Source organism: Salmo salar, unplaced genomic scaffold (assembly GCF_965601325.2).
Source record: "Salmo salar unplaced genomic scaffold, fSalSal1 ptg000129l, whole genome shotgun sequence".
In the NCBI taxonomy this organism is placed as follows: Eukaryota; Metazoa; Chordata; class Actinopteri; order Salmoniformes; family Salmonidae; genus Salmo; species Salmo salar.
In genome coordinates, this window is record NW_027675318.1 from 414,295 (window position 1) to 430,439 (window position 16,145).

Consider the following 16,145-nt stretch of genomic DNA (forward strand, 5'->3'; position numbering starts at 1 on the left):
ACCACGCCTTCAGCAGGCTGGAAAAGTGGGATTGATCTGGTTGATCCATTTGTTTGTTTCGGTTTGAAGTAGTTGAATCCTTTGACATATTGTTGAATTAAACATTTATCTTCAACAAATGCACTGGGTTGGTTGAAAAGTGATACTAAACGTACATACCAGCACTATTTTGACATAGTGGGAGATTTACTGAATTTATACTTTTTTCATAATAAGATGGACCAAGATACGTATTGGTTTTGCAAGAGTCTGTTGATTGTCAGTCATTGGGTTAATTTCTTTTGCAATATGTTCAAATCAAGCTTTATTTATACAGCACATTCCAGACATGGATGCTTCACAGGAAAAAAAGTAAAACAATGAAAATAAACAGAATTATTTACCACAACAAACATAACATTAACAACTGAAAGACGAATTAGCATTCTAAGGAAAATCCATTGATTAAAATATTAATTGGATGCAACATCCAACCCAAAATATAAGCTTGTTTTTTAGGAGGGGCTCTGAAAGACACTATGGGGGTGTCCACTGGAAGTTGACTAGTAACAACAACTGGGACCTAAAAGACACCCACCATGAGACCCACTAAATCTGCCCAAGAAGAGGAAAACAAAAGAAAATCCCACACCAAACTTAAAGACAGGAAGTAAACCAAAAAGGTGGAGCAACTAAAGGTGTTGACTCTCCACATGTATCAAGACAACTGGAGCACTGGGCCAGACACTCTTAAATAGAACCTGGACCAGCTCAGGTGAAACACCTTCCCACTAACGAGATGGACAAGCCAGCACAGGTGTAACACATACTGACTAACGAGGTGACACCAATCAGTGCGTCCTACGTGCTAACGAGCTAGACGGGCTAACGAGCTAGACGTGGTAACGAGCTAGACGTGCTAACCAGCTAGACGTGCTAACGGGCTAGACGTGCTAACGAGCTAGACGTGCTAACGAGCTAGACGTGCTAACGAGCTAGACGTGCTAGACGGGCTAAAGTCCAACCTCAAAACATAAATGGAAAAACCAAAGCCTGTAACACCTTCCCCCTTAAGACAACAAATATATCCTATATTTTTGTTGGACAAGTTTGCTCACCACCAACAGAAAACAACTTCCATTTCACATTATAATCAACTAAAATGATTCCCTTCTACAATATAAACATGGTGTCTACTGGCTGTCAACAATTAAAAACAAGAAAAAACATTTCTAAATAATATACAGTATCTTTTCTCCTTCATCTTTCGTTCTATACAATCCTTCCTTAGCTTCTAGAACTCTCGTCCTCTTGGAACGAGCCCAAACAAAACTCATCTCCAATAGGACACAGACATGTCTGATTTCAAGAGGAAACTCCTGCAATATCCGTAGTAACTTTCCACCTCACTGCAGAGTTTCTCTCTCTTTTCAGGGTTCACTAGATAGGCATGTTGTTGGAACGGGGCCCAGTCCCCAATGTCATGCTCTTGTATATTTGGGTTGGCACATCTGGGAATGAACCCTGATATTCTAAAAGCAGGGCAGCAATGTCAATATAATTGTACCAAAAAATTGTCAGTTGGTTGCATAATCATGATTACTAAATGTTACATGAAATGAAAATATGAAATAGCCCCAATGTCAAAACACAGTTTAAACGTGTCCAAATCAATAACCAATATGCAGAAACAGTTTGGGATAAATTGAAAACCTAAACATAACATGTGCTATATACACAAACATCTGCCACAATAATCATATTACTTGTATTTTTTTTAAACAAGCACCTTGTTTTGACAAGTAGCAATAAATCACTGATATCGATTAGGGGGGAAATCAGGTTGTACGTGCTGTTGAAACTAACACATCTAAAAAAAACACATGGAAATGGGAGATATATTTCACCTCACTGGTTAGAGGACAACCTGCAGAAGACAGTCAGCTACATTTTGGACTGATGCATTTAAATGTAGGGGTCGCTAAACAAAGGAACACTTACTTGTCATAACTCATCGATGTCATAACTCATCGATATCATGTTGAAATCAATTGCGCGAGAGGAGGGAGATGAGGTTGCACGTCCTGTAAAAACTAACAGCTCCAAAACCACACGGAATCTGGGAATAATGTGTACATCCCTGGTTAGAGGACAATTTGTAGAAAACAGCTATCTACATTTTGATTCAAGTGGGTCACCAATGCTGTAAATGTAACACAGCTCTTTTTTTGTTAGTCACTTTTTGTTAAATCACATAAATAGTAATCCTCCAATTCAGAGCCTGGATTTTCCCCCTGAGGCTAATATCCATATCATGTTGAAATCAATAGAACAGGGGACAAACGTTTAGGGTTCTACATTGTGACATCATTAAAATATATTGATATCATTTAACAACTCCTTCATGTATTTTCTGATATTTGATCAGAGGTCTTTTATCAGATTATCTCTGGTCACAGCTATAAGATTTCTCTCCTGTGTGTGTTCTCTTGTGTACTGTCAGCTCTCCAGATCGACCAAAACTCTTCCCACATTGATTACAGCTATAAGGTTTCTCTCCTGTGTGTATTCTCTGGTGCACTGTCAGAGAGCCAGACCTACTAAAACTCTTCCCACATTGATCACAGCTATAAGATTTCTCTCCTGTGTGTATTCTCTGGTGTCGAGTCAGTGTGCTAGGTGCAGCAAAACTCTTCCCACATTGACCACAGCTATAAGATTTCTCTCCTGTGTGTGTTCTCTGGTGTAAAGTCAGAGAGCCAGACATACTAAAACCCTTCCCACATTGATCACAGCTATAAGATTTCTCTCCTGTGTGTGTTCTCTGGTGCACAGTCAGATCTCCAGATTGACCAAAACGCTTCCCACACTGATCACAGATATAAGATTTCTCTCCTGTGTGTATTCTCTGGTGTCGAGTCAGTGTGCTAGGTGCAGCAAAACTCTTCCCACATTGATCACAGCTATAAGGTTTCTCTCCTGTGTGTGTTCTCTGGTGCACTGTCAGATCTCCAGATTGACCAAAACGCTTCCCACACTGATCACAGCTATAAGGTTTCTCTCCTGTGTGTGTTCTCTGGTGCACTGTCAAACCTCCAGATCGACCAAAACGCTTCCCACACTGATCACAGATATAAGATTTCTCTCCTGTGTGTGTTCTTTGGTGTAATGTCAGCTGGCCAGATTGAACAAAACTCTTCCCACATTGACCACAGCTATAAGGTTTTTCTCCTGTGTGTGTTCTGTGGTGTGATATCAGGCTGGTTGACTGAGTAAACCTCTTCCCACATTGACCACAGCTATAAGATTTCTCTCCTGTGTGTGTTCTCTGGTGTTGAGTTAGATGGCCAGATGTAGTACATCTCTTCCCACATTGAGTACAGCTATAAGGTTTCTCCCCTGTGTGAATTATCTGATGAATTTTAATGCCTGATGAGGTGAATCTCTTCCCACAGTCAGAGCAGCAGTGAGTTCTCTTCCCTGTGGATCTCTGCAGGTGTTTCTTGAGGTGTTCTGATCTGGAGAGACTCTTCTCTGCCCTGTCAGCATCATGAGGTTGTTGAGGCTCCCCAGAGGATCCAAGATAGTGAAGTATCTCTCCTGTGTGAACAACAAAGTCAGACAGATGATTTAAAGGCCCACAACAGCAGAAATCCACTGTAAAAGGTGATGCCAACATCGTAGCCATGATGTTATACAACAATTGATATCTGTAATGAATGTTAACATGATTTAACAATTGTCTTAAAATGAGCAAGAACATTCATATTTTGTCTTATTTTCACATTCGTAGTAACATCAATGATTGTAGGCTAGAAATAAATTATTAGAGTTGTTGAAACTCTAAGCAGTGTGCCAGACGACTTTTGGTCTCCAATATAGGCCCCTTTCTGTTTTTCCGATGCACATGCAATTTGGTTGTAGAAACTCCTCCCTGCTAATGAGGAAACCACTAGTTATGGATGTAGTATATCTGGTAATGAGGAAACCACTAGTTATGGATGTAATATATCTGGTAATGAGGAAACCACTAGTTATGGATGTAGTATATCTGGTAATGAGGAAACCACTAGTTATGGATGTAGTATATCTGGTAATGAGGAAACCGATAGTTATGGATGTAGTATATCTGCTAATGAGGAAACCACTAGTTATGGATGTACTATATCTGCCTGGAGCAAAAATGGTGAGCAAAGATTTTAGTTTTTCACAATGTATTCTGAATGGGGGAAAACTCAGGGAAGTAACTTCCATTTCCAGGTTGCTTATGAGTGCATTTCACACTACTTTGGATTATAATTGTAAAGCTCGCTTGAATGTCCTGCTTAATATAATGTTTGCTACAGTATTAAGAACCGAGTTAATGACAGTATCCATTTGGGTGTTGTCAATAAACTTATGATTTTTTAAATGTATTTTTTTGTACATTTTGTTTTTCACCTTTATTTAACCAGGTAGGCCAGTTGAGAACAAGTTCTCATTTACAACTGCGACCTGGCCAAGATAAAGCAAAGCAGTGCGACACAAACAACACAGAGTTACACATGGGATAAACAAGCATACAGTCAATAACACAATAGAAAAATCTATATACAGTTGTGCAAATGGAGTAAGGAGGTAAGGCAATAAATAGGCCACAGCAGCGAAGTAATTACAATTGAGCAAATTAACACTGGAGAGATAGAGGTGCAGATGATGATGTGTAAGTAGAAATACTGGTGTGCAAAAGAGCAAAAAAAGTAAATAAAAACATGGGGATGAGGTAGGCAGTTGGATGGACTATTTACAGATGGACTGTGTACAGCTGCAGCGATCGGTTAGCTGCTCAGATAGCTGATGCTTAAATTTAGTGAGGGAGATATATGTCTCCAACTTCAGCGATTTTTTGCAATTTGTTCCAGTGATTGGCAGCAGAGAACTGGAAGGAAATGTGTCCAAAGTAGGTGTTGGCTTTGGGGATGACCAGTGAGATATACCTCCTGGAGCGCGTGCTATGGGTGGGTGTTGCTATGGTGACCAGTGAGCTGAGTTAAGGCGGCCTAGCAAAGACTTATAGATGACCTGGAGCCAGTGGGTTTGGCGACGAATATGTAAAGAAGGCCAGCCGACGAGAGCGTACAGGTCGTAGTGGTGGGTGCTACATGGGGCTTTGGTGACAAAACGGATGGCACTGTGATAGACTGCATCCAGTTTGCTGAGTAGAGTGTTGGAGGCTATTTTGAAAATGACATCACCGAAGTCAAGGATCGGTAGGATAGTCAGTTTTACGAGGGTATGTTTGGCAGCGTGAGTGAAGGTAGCTTTGTTGCGAAATAGGAAGCCGATTCTAGATTTAATTTTGGATTGGAGATGCTTAATATGAGTCTGGAAGGAGAGTTTACAGTCTAACCAGATACCTAGGTATTTGTAGGTGTCCACATATTCTAAGTCAGAATCGTCCAGAGTAGTGATGCTACTCGGGCGGGTGCGGGCAGCGATCGGTTGAAGAGCATACATTTAGTTTTACTAGTGTTTAAGAGCAGTTGGAGGCCACGGAAGGAGAGTTGTATGGCAATGAAGCTCGTTTGGAGGTTTGTTAACCTCTCTAGGGAAGGTGGGATGAAATCGTCCTGTGGCGCGTTATTCAAATACCTTAGAAATGCTATTACTTCAATTTCTCAAACATATGACTATTTTACACCATTTTAAAGACAAGACTCTCGTTAATCTAACCACACTGTCCGATTTCAAAAAGGCTTTACAACGAAAGCAAAACATTAGATTATGTCAGCAGAGTACCCAGCCAGAAATAATCAGACACCCATTTTTCAAGCTAGCATATAATGTCACATAAACCCAAAAGACAGCTAAATGCAGCACTAACCTTTGATGATCTTCATCAGATGACAACCCTAGGACATTATGTTATACAATACATGCATGTTTTGTTCATATTTATATCAAAAAACAGCTTTTTACATTAGCATGTGATGTTCAGAACTAGCATACCCCCCGCAAACTTCCGGTGAATTTACTAAATTACTCACGATAAACGTTCACAAAAAACATAACAATTATTTTAAGAATTATAGATACAGAACTCCTCTATGCACTCGCCATGTCCGATTTTAAAATAGCTTTTCGGTGAAAGCACATTTTGCAATATTCTCAGTAGATAGCCCGGCATCACAGGGCTAGCTATTTAGACACCGACCAAGTTTAGCCCTCACCAAAAGATTTACAAAAAAAAAAAATGTTATTACCTTTGTTGTTCTTCGTCAGAATGCACTCCCAGGACTTCTACTTCAATAACAAATGTTGGTTTGGTTCAAAATAATCCATAGTTATGTTCAAATATCCTCTGTTTTGTTCGTGCGTTCAAGACACTATCCGAATGGTAAAGAAGGGTGACGAGCACGACGCATTTCGTGCCAAAAAATTCTAAATATTCCATTACCGTACTTCGAAGCATGTCAACCGCTGTTTAAAAAAAAATGTATGCCATTTTTCTCGTAAAAAAGCAATAATATTCCGACCAGGAAAGCGTGTTTAGGCTCAAAGACGAAAGAAAAAAAAAAAAAAAAAACATGGGGTTGACTCGTGCACGCGCCTAAGCCAATGGTCCTCTGATAGACCACTTAGCAAAAGCGCAAAAGTTTTTCAGCCAGGGCCTGGAATTACATCATTCAGCTTTTTCCCGCCTTCTGAGAGCCTATGGGAGCCGTAGGAAGTGTCACGTTACAGCAAAGATCCTCAGTCTTCAATAAACAGAGCCAAGAAGCTCAAGGAATGGTCAGAGAGGGCACTTCCTGAACAGAATCTCCTCAGGTTTTTTTTTGCCTGCCATATGAGTTCTGTTATACTCACAGACACCATTCAAACAGTTTTAGAAACTTTAGGGTGTTTTCTATCCAAAACCAATAATTATATGCATATTCTAGTTTCTGGGCAGTAGTAATAACCAGATTAAATCAGGTATGTTTTTTATCCGGCCGTGTAAATACTGCCCCCACAGGTTAACAGTGTCCAAAGAAGGGCCAGATGTATACAGAATGGTGTCGTCTGCGTAGAGGTGGATCAAGGAATCACCCGCAGCAAGAGCAACATCGTTGGTATATACAGAGAAAAGAGTCGGTCCGAGAATTGAACCCTGTGGTACCCCCATAGAGACTGCCAGAGGTCCGGACAACAGGCCCTCCGATTTGACACACTGAACTATATCATTGAAGTAGTTGGTGAACCAGGCGAGTCAGTCATTTGAGAAACCAAGGCTATTGAGTCTGCCGATAAGAATACAGTGATTGACAGAGTCGAAAGCCTTGGCCAGGTCGATGAAGACGGCTGCACAGTAGTGTCTTTTATCGATGGCGGTTATGATATCGTTTAGTACCTTGAGCGTGGCTGAGGTGCACCCGTGACCAGGTCGGAAACCGGATCAGCGGAGAAGGTACGGTGGGATTCAAAATGGTCAGTGATCTGTTTATTAACTTTTTGGTGACAGGGGGCAGTATTCGGAAATTCAGATGAATAATGTGCCCAAATTAAACTGCCTGCTACTCGGGCCCAGAAGGTAGGATATGCATATTATTAGTAGATTTGAATAGAAAACACTCTGACGTTTCTAAACTGTTTGAATGATGTCTGTGAGTATAACAGAACTCATATGGCAGGCAAAAACCTGAGAAAAAATCCAACCAGGAAGTGGTTTGTAGTTTTTCAAGACTGGGCCTATTTGATATACAGTGACTTAGGGTTCATTTTGCACTTCCTAAGGCTTCCACTAGATGTCAACAGTCTTTAGAACGTTGTTTCAGGCTTTTGCAGTGAACAGGGAGTGAACAAGAGCTCCTGGAGTGATATGACTGAGAGAATGACATGGCCTCAGTTGTGTGCTTTCACGTGAGAGGTAGCTGTGTTCCATTACATTTTTGAAGACATTTTGAATCGTCCGGTTGGAATATTATTGAATATTTATGGTAAAAAGGCCGTAAAGATTGATGCTATACATCGTTTGACATGTTTCTACGAACGTAAATATAACTTTTTTTGACTTTTCGTCGTGAAATTTTCGGCGCGCTTCCTACATTTGGAGTAGCTTACTGAACGCGTTAACAAAAAGGACTTAAATGATGGACTTTATCGAACAATAAAAGATTTATTGTGGACCTGGGATTCCTGGGAGTGCATTCTGAGGTAAGTGAATATTTATAATGCTATTTATGATTTTAGATGACTCCAAAATGGCGGGTATCTGTATTGCCTGATGTTTTTTGAGCGCTGTACTCAGATTATCAAAGTGTGCTTTCCCGTGAAGCTTTTTTGAAATCTGTTACAGCGGTTGCATTAAGGAGATGTTTAACTATAATTCTTTGAATAACAGTTTAATATTTTATCAACGCTTATGATGAGTATTTCTATAAATTGATGTGCTCATTCACCGGAAGTTTTCAGAGGAAAAGCATTTCTGAACATTACGGGCCAATGTAAAATGGGTTTTTTGGATATAAATATGAACTTTATCGAGCAAAAAATACATGTATTCTGTAACATGAAGTCCTATGAGTGCCATCTGATGAAGATCATCAAAGGTTAGTGCTTAAATTTAGCTGTATTTCTGGTTTTTGTGACGCCTGTCCTTGCTTGGAAAAATGGCTGTGTGGCTTTTAATCTAATGTTTTACCGTAAAACCTTTTTTGAAATCGGACAACGTGGTTGGATTAAGGAGAAGTGTATCTTTAAAATGGTGTAAAATAGTAGTATGTTTGAGAAATTTGAATTATGAGATTTTTGCTGTTTTGAATTTGCCGCCAGGTGGGATGCTAGCGTCCCACATAGCCCATACCAGTTAACTTGGCTTCCGAAGACTTTAGAAAGGCAGGGCAGGATGGATATAGGTCTGTAACAATTTGGATCTAGAGTGATACGAAAGAGAGGTTGAACAGACTAGTAATGGGGTTGCCACAATGGCTGCGGATAATTTGAGAAAGAGAGGGTCCAGATTGTCTAGCCCAGCTGATTTGTAGGGGTCCAGGTTGTCTAGCCCAGCTGATTTGTAGGGGTCCAGGTTTTGCAACACTTTCAGAACATCAGCTATCTGGATTTGGATGAAGGAGAAGCTGGGGAGGCTCGGGGAGCTGTTGGCCGGGGTTGGGGTAGCCAGGAGGAAAGCATGGCCAGCCGTAGAGAAATGCTTATTGAAATTCTCGATTATCGTGGATTTATCGGTGGTGACAGTGTTTCCTAGCCTCAGTGCAGTGGGCAGCTGGGATGAGGTGCTCTTATTCTCCATGGACTTTACAGTGTCCCAAAACTTTTTGGAGTTAGAGCGACAGGATAAAAATGTATGTTTGAAAAAGCTAGCCTTTGCTTTCCTAACTGACTGTGAATTGGTTCCTGACTTCCCTGAAAAGTTGCATATCGCGGGCAGTATTCAATGCTAGTGCAGTACGCCACAGGATGTTTTTGTGCTGGTCGAGGGCAGTCAGGTATGGAGTGAACCAAGGGCTATATCTGTTCTTAGTTCTACATTTTTTGAAAGGGGCTTATTTAAAGCATCAGACAAGTTACGTACATATAGTTGATTTTATTAAAACACATGGAGCGATTGGTAGAAAGAACAGATGACTCTTGGTTGACCAAGATGTATTTTAGGTGGGGACAGCACTAGAACATGATTTTGGGGCTCCCAAGTGGCACAGCGGTCTAAGACACTGCATCTCAGTGCTAGAGGCGTCACTACAGGCTGTATCACAACCGGCCGTGATTGGGAGTCCCATAGGGTGGTGCACAATTGGCCCAGCGTCGTCCGGGGTAGGCCATCATTGGAAATAAGAATTTGTTCTTAACTGACTTGCCTAGTTAAATAAAGGTTACATTTAAATAAATAAGTGTTTTTTGACAAACCGTTTTTTACAAACCCGTCAAGGCTCCAAATTTGAGAAGGGTTTAAAACAAAGGTTTCAAACCAATGCATGAATGTTATTGAATCTAGGTATGTTTCGCCTTTAATGTAATGACATGAAAAAAATTGGCTGAATATTATACAATGACTTATCAACAGCTCTAATAATTTGCCTCCACAGGAAATCTACACTGGTAATTCTATAATATACTATATAGCCTAGAAACCTGGTTAAACTATCATTATGACATCATGGATGAATTCTAGAATATACTATTTATCCTAGAAACCTGGTTAAACTATCATTATGACATCATGGATGAATTCTAGAATATACTATATAGCCTAGAAACCTGGTTAAACTATCATTATGACATCATGGATGAATTCTAGAATATACTATATAGCCTAGAAACCTGGTTAAACAATCATTATGACATCATGGATGAATTCTAGAATATACTATTTATCCTAGAAACCTGGTTAAACTATCATTATGACATCATGGATGAATTCTAGAATATACTATTTATCCTAGAAACCTGGTTAAACTATCATTTTGACATCATGGATGAATTCTAGAATATACTATATAGCCTAGAAACCTGGTTAAACTATCATTATGACATCATGGATGAATTCTAGAATATACTATATAGCCTAGAAACCTGGTTAAACTATCATTATGACCTCATGGATGAATTCTAGAATATACTATATAGCCTAGAAACCTGGTTAAACTATCATTATGACATCATGGATGAATTCTAGAATATACTATATAGCCTAGAAACCTGGTTAAACTATCATTATGACATCATGGATGAATTCTAGAATATACTATATAGCCTAGAAACCTGGTTAAACAATCATTATGACATCATGGATGAATTCTAGAATATACTATTTATCCTAGAAACCTGGTTAAACTATCATTATGACATCATGGATGAATTCTAGAATATACTATTTATCCTAGAAACCTGGTTAAACTATCATTTTGACATCATGGATGAATTCTAGAATATACTATATAGCCTAGAAACCTGGTTAAACTATCATTATGACATCATGGATGAATTCTAGAATATACTATATAGCCTAGAAACCTGGTTAAACTATCATTATGACCTCATGGATGAATTCTAGAATATACTATATAGCCTAGAAACCTGGTTAAACTATCATTATGACATCATGGATGAATTCTAGAATATACTATATAGCCTAGAAACCTGGTTAAACTATCATTATGACATCATGGATGAATTCTAGAATATACTATATATCCTAGAAACCTGGTTAAACTATCATTATGACATCCTGGATGAATAAATTTGAGTGGTTACACTCCTCCTTCCCCCATCCCTCAGCTGTTTACCAAACCAAGCCTCTGGGCAGCCATTTTGTTACTGTTTAAAAAACCCACACAACCCAGCAATCTGCAGTTCAAACAACAACAAAGCTGTCATTCCACCACTGTTTTGGTAATAAGATGATTATGGGGCTGGAGAAATGTAACTACAGACAGATAGACCTATGGATGCAAAGACTGACCATCCATGATATCAACATTATAGTTTTAACCATGTTGAGGCTATACAGTGTTGATTGTTTCTAGACATTGGAGTAAAAAAAGCCTATTTGGGGTTCTGATGGGGTACAACAGTTGAACTAAGCTCATGAGACATGTGTTATATTCTTCAAGAATCAATGGGTATAAATAAATAATTAAAAAGTCACAATATGGATGTAACAATTGCAGATTTCCCCTTTAACACCACACATCAGTTCAACAACTGCAGAGTTTGTGCCTCTGTATTTAAGACAGTACTTACTAGTGTTAATCAGGGCCCGTTCATCGTTAAAACCATTGGATGCCTTAACATGCCTTTGGGAAACCGGGCCCAGAAATCCAGATTCTTCCTCTTCTTCCTTCTTCGATGTGACAGTCATCTCCCCCTCCTCCTCTTTCACTCCAAAAACTGCATCCTCCTCTTCTTTTACTGTAACATCCTCCTCCTCCTTCACTCTGAACACGTCTTCCTCTTCTTTCACTGTAACGTCTTCCTCTTCTTTCACTGTAACATCTTTCTCTTCTTCTTTCACGGTAACAGCCTCACCCTCTACTTGTTTTTGTATTGAAACAGCCTCCTCTTCCTCCTCCTCTTTGACGAGAGCTTCTTTCTCCGTCCAGCAGACCTCTTCTTTAGCAGGAGGAGAGTAGCTTAGTGAACGCATGGTCGGAGATGTTAGCTAGCTAGGCTAATGCTAACTTAACCAGCCCGCTAGCTGACTAATAACAACAACACCGTAAATATGAAATTAAATCGGATAACTAACTAGACGACAGAAGTGGGTTTAAAACACAGTGGCTAATATACACTAAAGCGTCTAATGAGCTTTATTGTTCGGCTATTTTGTCTAGCAAGCTACCGTGGTGTCTGACTAACTGTTACTACTGTTGAAAGAAGCTTTCCGTCCACTAGATTATACGTCACACCAACAGCATTACCTTAAATTCCCAGACCGCCATCTGCTGACTGGAGTGGGTAACACAGTAGAGTAAAATGTTTATTTTATTGTCAGACAAAAAGTTAAAGTGTAGGAAGCATGAGTTTTTACTCACCAGTGTAACAACACAGCGTGGTTAAAGACTTAGTAAGCTAGTTGTAGTCACGATATGGTTACCTATAAGTACAAACAGCTATGTTTTTGCATTATTACAAATGTATTAACTTATTTCGGGAAATCTTCTAAACTACCCACAATGCACTATTTCCCAACGTCATATGTATTATCAACTCTATGCTACCGAGTTTGTATGCCAGTGTAACGGTGTAATGAAGTTACATTTAAAAAATGTATTTAACCATTATTTAACCAGGCAAGCCAGCTAAGAACAAATTATTATTTACAATGACGGACCTACCCCTGCCAAACCCCCTGCCCAAACCCTAACCAAGACGATGCTGGGCCACTGTGCGTTGCCCTATGGGACTCCCTATCACGGCCTGTTATGATACAGCCTAGTTTTGAACCAGGGTCTGTAGTGATGCCTCTAGCACTGAGATGCAGGACCTTAGACTGCTGCTCGTGTCTTTACATTACAGTCAGTGATAAAGGTATGGGATTCTGGGTAATCCAAAGCAGATTTATGGAGAATTTGGAAATTGAGTGGTCCTGGGATAGAAATGTATAAAGTTGACATTAGATCATAAACCATTCACCTTTTAAATCATAAATTAGCAATTTATGTTTTAGTAACTTCTGTTGTTGGTTTGGCCTCTCTTTATATGTTATTTGCCGAATCTCAGTTTTCCATGTGGGTTTTATGCTAAAGTTCCCTCTTTCAAGTTGGTAGCAAACTGGAAAATGCATCTTCTTTAGGAGTGCTATTTATATCCTGATCATTCATCCACACTGCATCTTCTTTAGGAGTGCTATTTATATCCTGATCATTCATCCACACTGTGTATCTCATCAATGCAGGTAATTTATGACATGTATAAAGTATGTGTTTTATAAACTCATGAACACCAGCCAGTTTATCAGCCCAGTTCTGTTAGTTTAGGTGGATTATACTTCTTCACCACCAGAGGGGGACATTGAGTAATATTCCAGGTTAATTTGATATATTTTGATACTAAAATGGATGACAGTTTATTCTGATGTTGTGAATATGAGATTACACATGGAAACAATGTATTATTTTATTATAGTCAATTAGGAATTATTAGGAACTGTTAAATCCACTATATGATCATAATAACTTTGACAGACATCTTGATTTCTTTTTTTGTTAGTATATTATAGGGCAGATTTATGGAGAATTGCTATGGGAGTGCTATTTATATCCCGTCACTACTGATCATTCATCCATACTGTGTGTGTCCCATCATTTCAGCTTTGGAAATAAATGAACTTTCCATTCATTGCTCCTTCCTGTGTTGACTCACTGACTTGAGGGACCAGGAAGGTCACACTAGGTTGATATCTAGCTCAAGCTTGCAAACGTTAGTCACACCTCATGCTTTTCATGAACTGTGTGGTTGTGTTATCTAGAGGGAACCCGTTAGCACAGTAGCTCTGGTGCCTCTTGCCGTGGGATATCAACCTGCTTGCTCGTTTTTTTTGTTTTTTTTTGTTGACACAACAGGCTGAAAAGCGTCAATGCTTCAGGAAGCTTTGTTTCCCCATCACTACTTTCCAGCATGTTCTCTGTGAAGTCGACTACGGGAGTTTTGTCACTTTTTCCACCTTGGCTTACTGCTAGCGCACTAGCTGACTGACTTCTGGAATCTATCTATTTTGGATGTTGAGGATTTTCCCAGCCATCATTCTGTATGTCTCTGCTCTTCTGATCTGCAGTTATGTTTTAGTTGGGTTTTGTTAATCGGGTTCTAACTGGTCTCTTGTAGTTGGGCTCCAGCTCGCTGACCATAACTAGTTGGCTAAATAGCTAATGTTAGCTGGCTGGCTAAGATAACTGCATATAGCTAACATTCTTTGATATTTGGTTAGATAGCGTTATGTATTTCCAAAACGTTGGTTTAAACGATTGGTTTAATTTGAAGTTCTTTCTGTTGTTGTTTACATCACAGGGAATAGACCGGTCTTCCATATTACATCACACCTGCCTTTATCATTCTTCTGAATTCTTATTGGTTTTATGTAATAACTCCAAAAATAGAACAGTGAGGTGTAACTTTGCATTGGGACTTAAAACAATTTTTGGGAAAAATATTTAATTTGATCTTTTATAAACTTTACCATAACCTAACCATTTTATTTCTCTGCGTCTCACTCACTTTACATGTGTAGATAATAAAGCATTTGACCTTTCCACTGCGTTAACAATGGAGGATTGGTTGATTTCCAGTTTAAGTATTTAAGATGATTAACGAGAAAAGTATTGTCCAACCATCGGGTAACTTGTTTCATGCGCATCAAAGGTGAGGGTGAATTTCAGATGTTTACTGCTTGTATTGATGAAGGAGTGGAATCGATGAAGTTCCCCTGCTCTCCCCTGGAATAGATGGAACACGTCATCAATGAAGACTTTTTCATAGCCTGATGAGCTGCTAGAATGGATTGTTAGGGCTGACAATCACATTCTTCTCTAACAACCCCACATACAGATTGGCATAATTTAGGGTGACCAAATTTTAGTTTTCCAAAAAGAGGACATGTCCGGGAAAAAGAGGACGTATGGTCACCCTACTGTAAATGCAATATATTTGGAAAAAATCCCATTATTTTCCAGTGTTTCTTTGATGTATTGCGCGATCGTATCAGCTGTCTCATTTGGAGTGTTTTTAACTTCGACTAATTTACTTTGCACGCCACCATTCTTCCAATCAAAATACTGAATAAGCAGAGGGAATATTTTCACAGCACCGTGATTGCTCCCATCAGTAGAAACACCACAGTAAGGTATGTCTTCTAGTGCTTTCTGAGCTATGTCGACAGAATGTGGTGCTATCACAGCGTTAACAATTGCTTCGGTCTTAGTACGAGCGCTTGAAAGCGGTCAAAGCAATGCAAAACCCCCAAAACGCACACAACGAATGGCGACTGTAGGAAGCAAAAGCCGAATCCCGGACATTTTAGGCGATTTAGAAATCCCGGGCGGACGCATTTTTTTGGGTCCAAAAAGAGGACATGTCCGGGAAAAAGAGGACGTACCCTACATAATTAGATGCTATTTTTAAACTACAATGACCATAATGCACTGCGTGCCTACTTGTCTTGTCTGTGTTTATTTTACACCTGCTATGTAAAAGAGACAGAATAATGCACGATGGTCAATGCTATCTGGGATCCTTGGGACATCCCTACCCTAAACCCTAACCTTAACCCCTACCTTAACCATTTTAAATGTCAACTTCAACGGGCTAGGGACGTCCCAAGGATGTATCTCTACCTGAAAATACATGATCTAAGTGATTGATAGTTGGTATTCAGCAGTCATAAAGCCTTATTTACTTTAATGAACTACTAAAATAGTGATTTTGTCAGACAGCAGCTCTACACTTTATTGACTGACTGATCCATTCATCCTTCCATCCCTCCTCAGCCTTCCTCTCCTCTGAAGACCCAGTGAGGGTGGAGCTCAGTCAGAGAGCTGTTGAGGGACTGGCTAGGAAGAACACTTCTACAGCCAGAGAGGTGAGAGGTCACACATGGTTTAGATGGTCAATATTTATGTCCCCTTAGCGGTTCATCACGTCAGCAAAAGGGAATATGTTCCATCTATGTTTATTTACATTAGTGCAAATTGTCC

General features: G+C 39.6%; 1 protein-coding gene across 1 annotated transcript; it reads right to left on the reverse strand.

Moving 5' to 3' along the window:
• Positions 1-1,649: 1,649 nt before the first annotated feature.
• On the reverse strand, positions 1,650-14,508 carry LOC145866072 (uncharacterized). The gene is made up of 2 exons (XM_082970936.1): positions 14,496-14,508; positions 1,650-3,579 (listed from the first exon to the last, which is right to left on the reverse strand). The coding sequence occupies exons 1-2, from the start codon at positions 14,506-14,508 to the stop codon at positions 2,423-2,425; spliced, it is 1,170 nt and encodes a 389-aa protein (XP_082827062.1). The 3' UTR covers positions 1,650-2,422.
• Between the last annotated feature and the right edge of the window lie 1,637 nt (positions 14,509-16,145).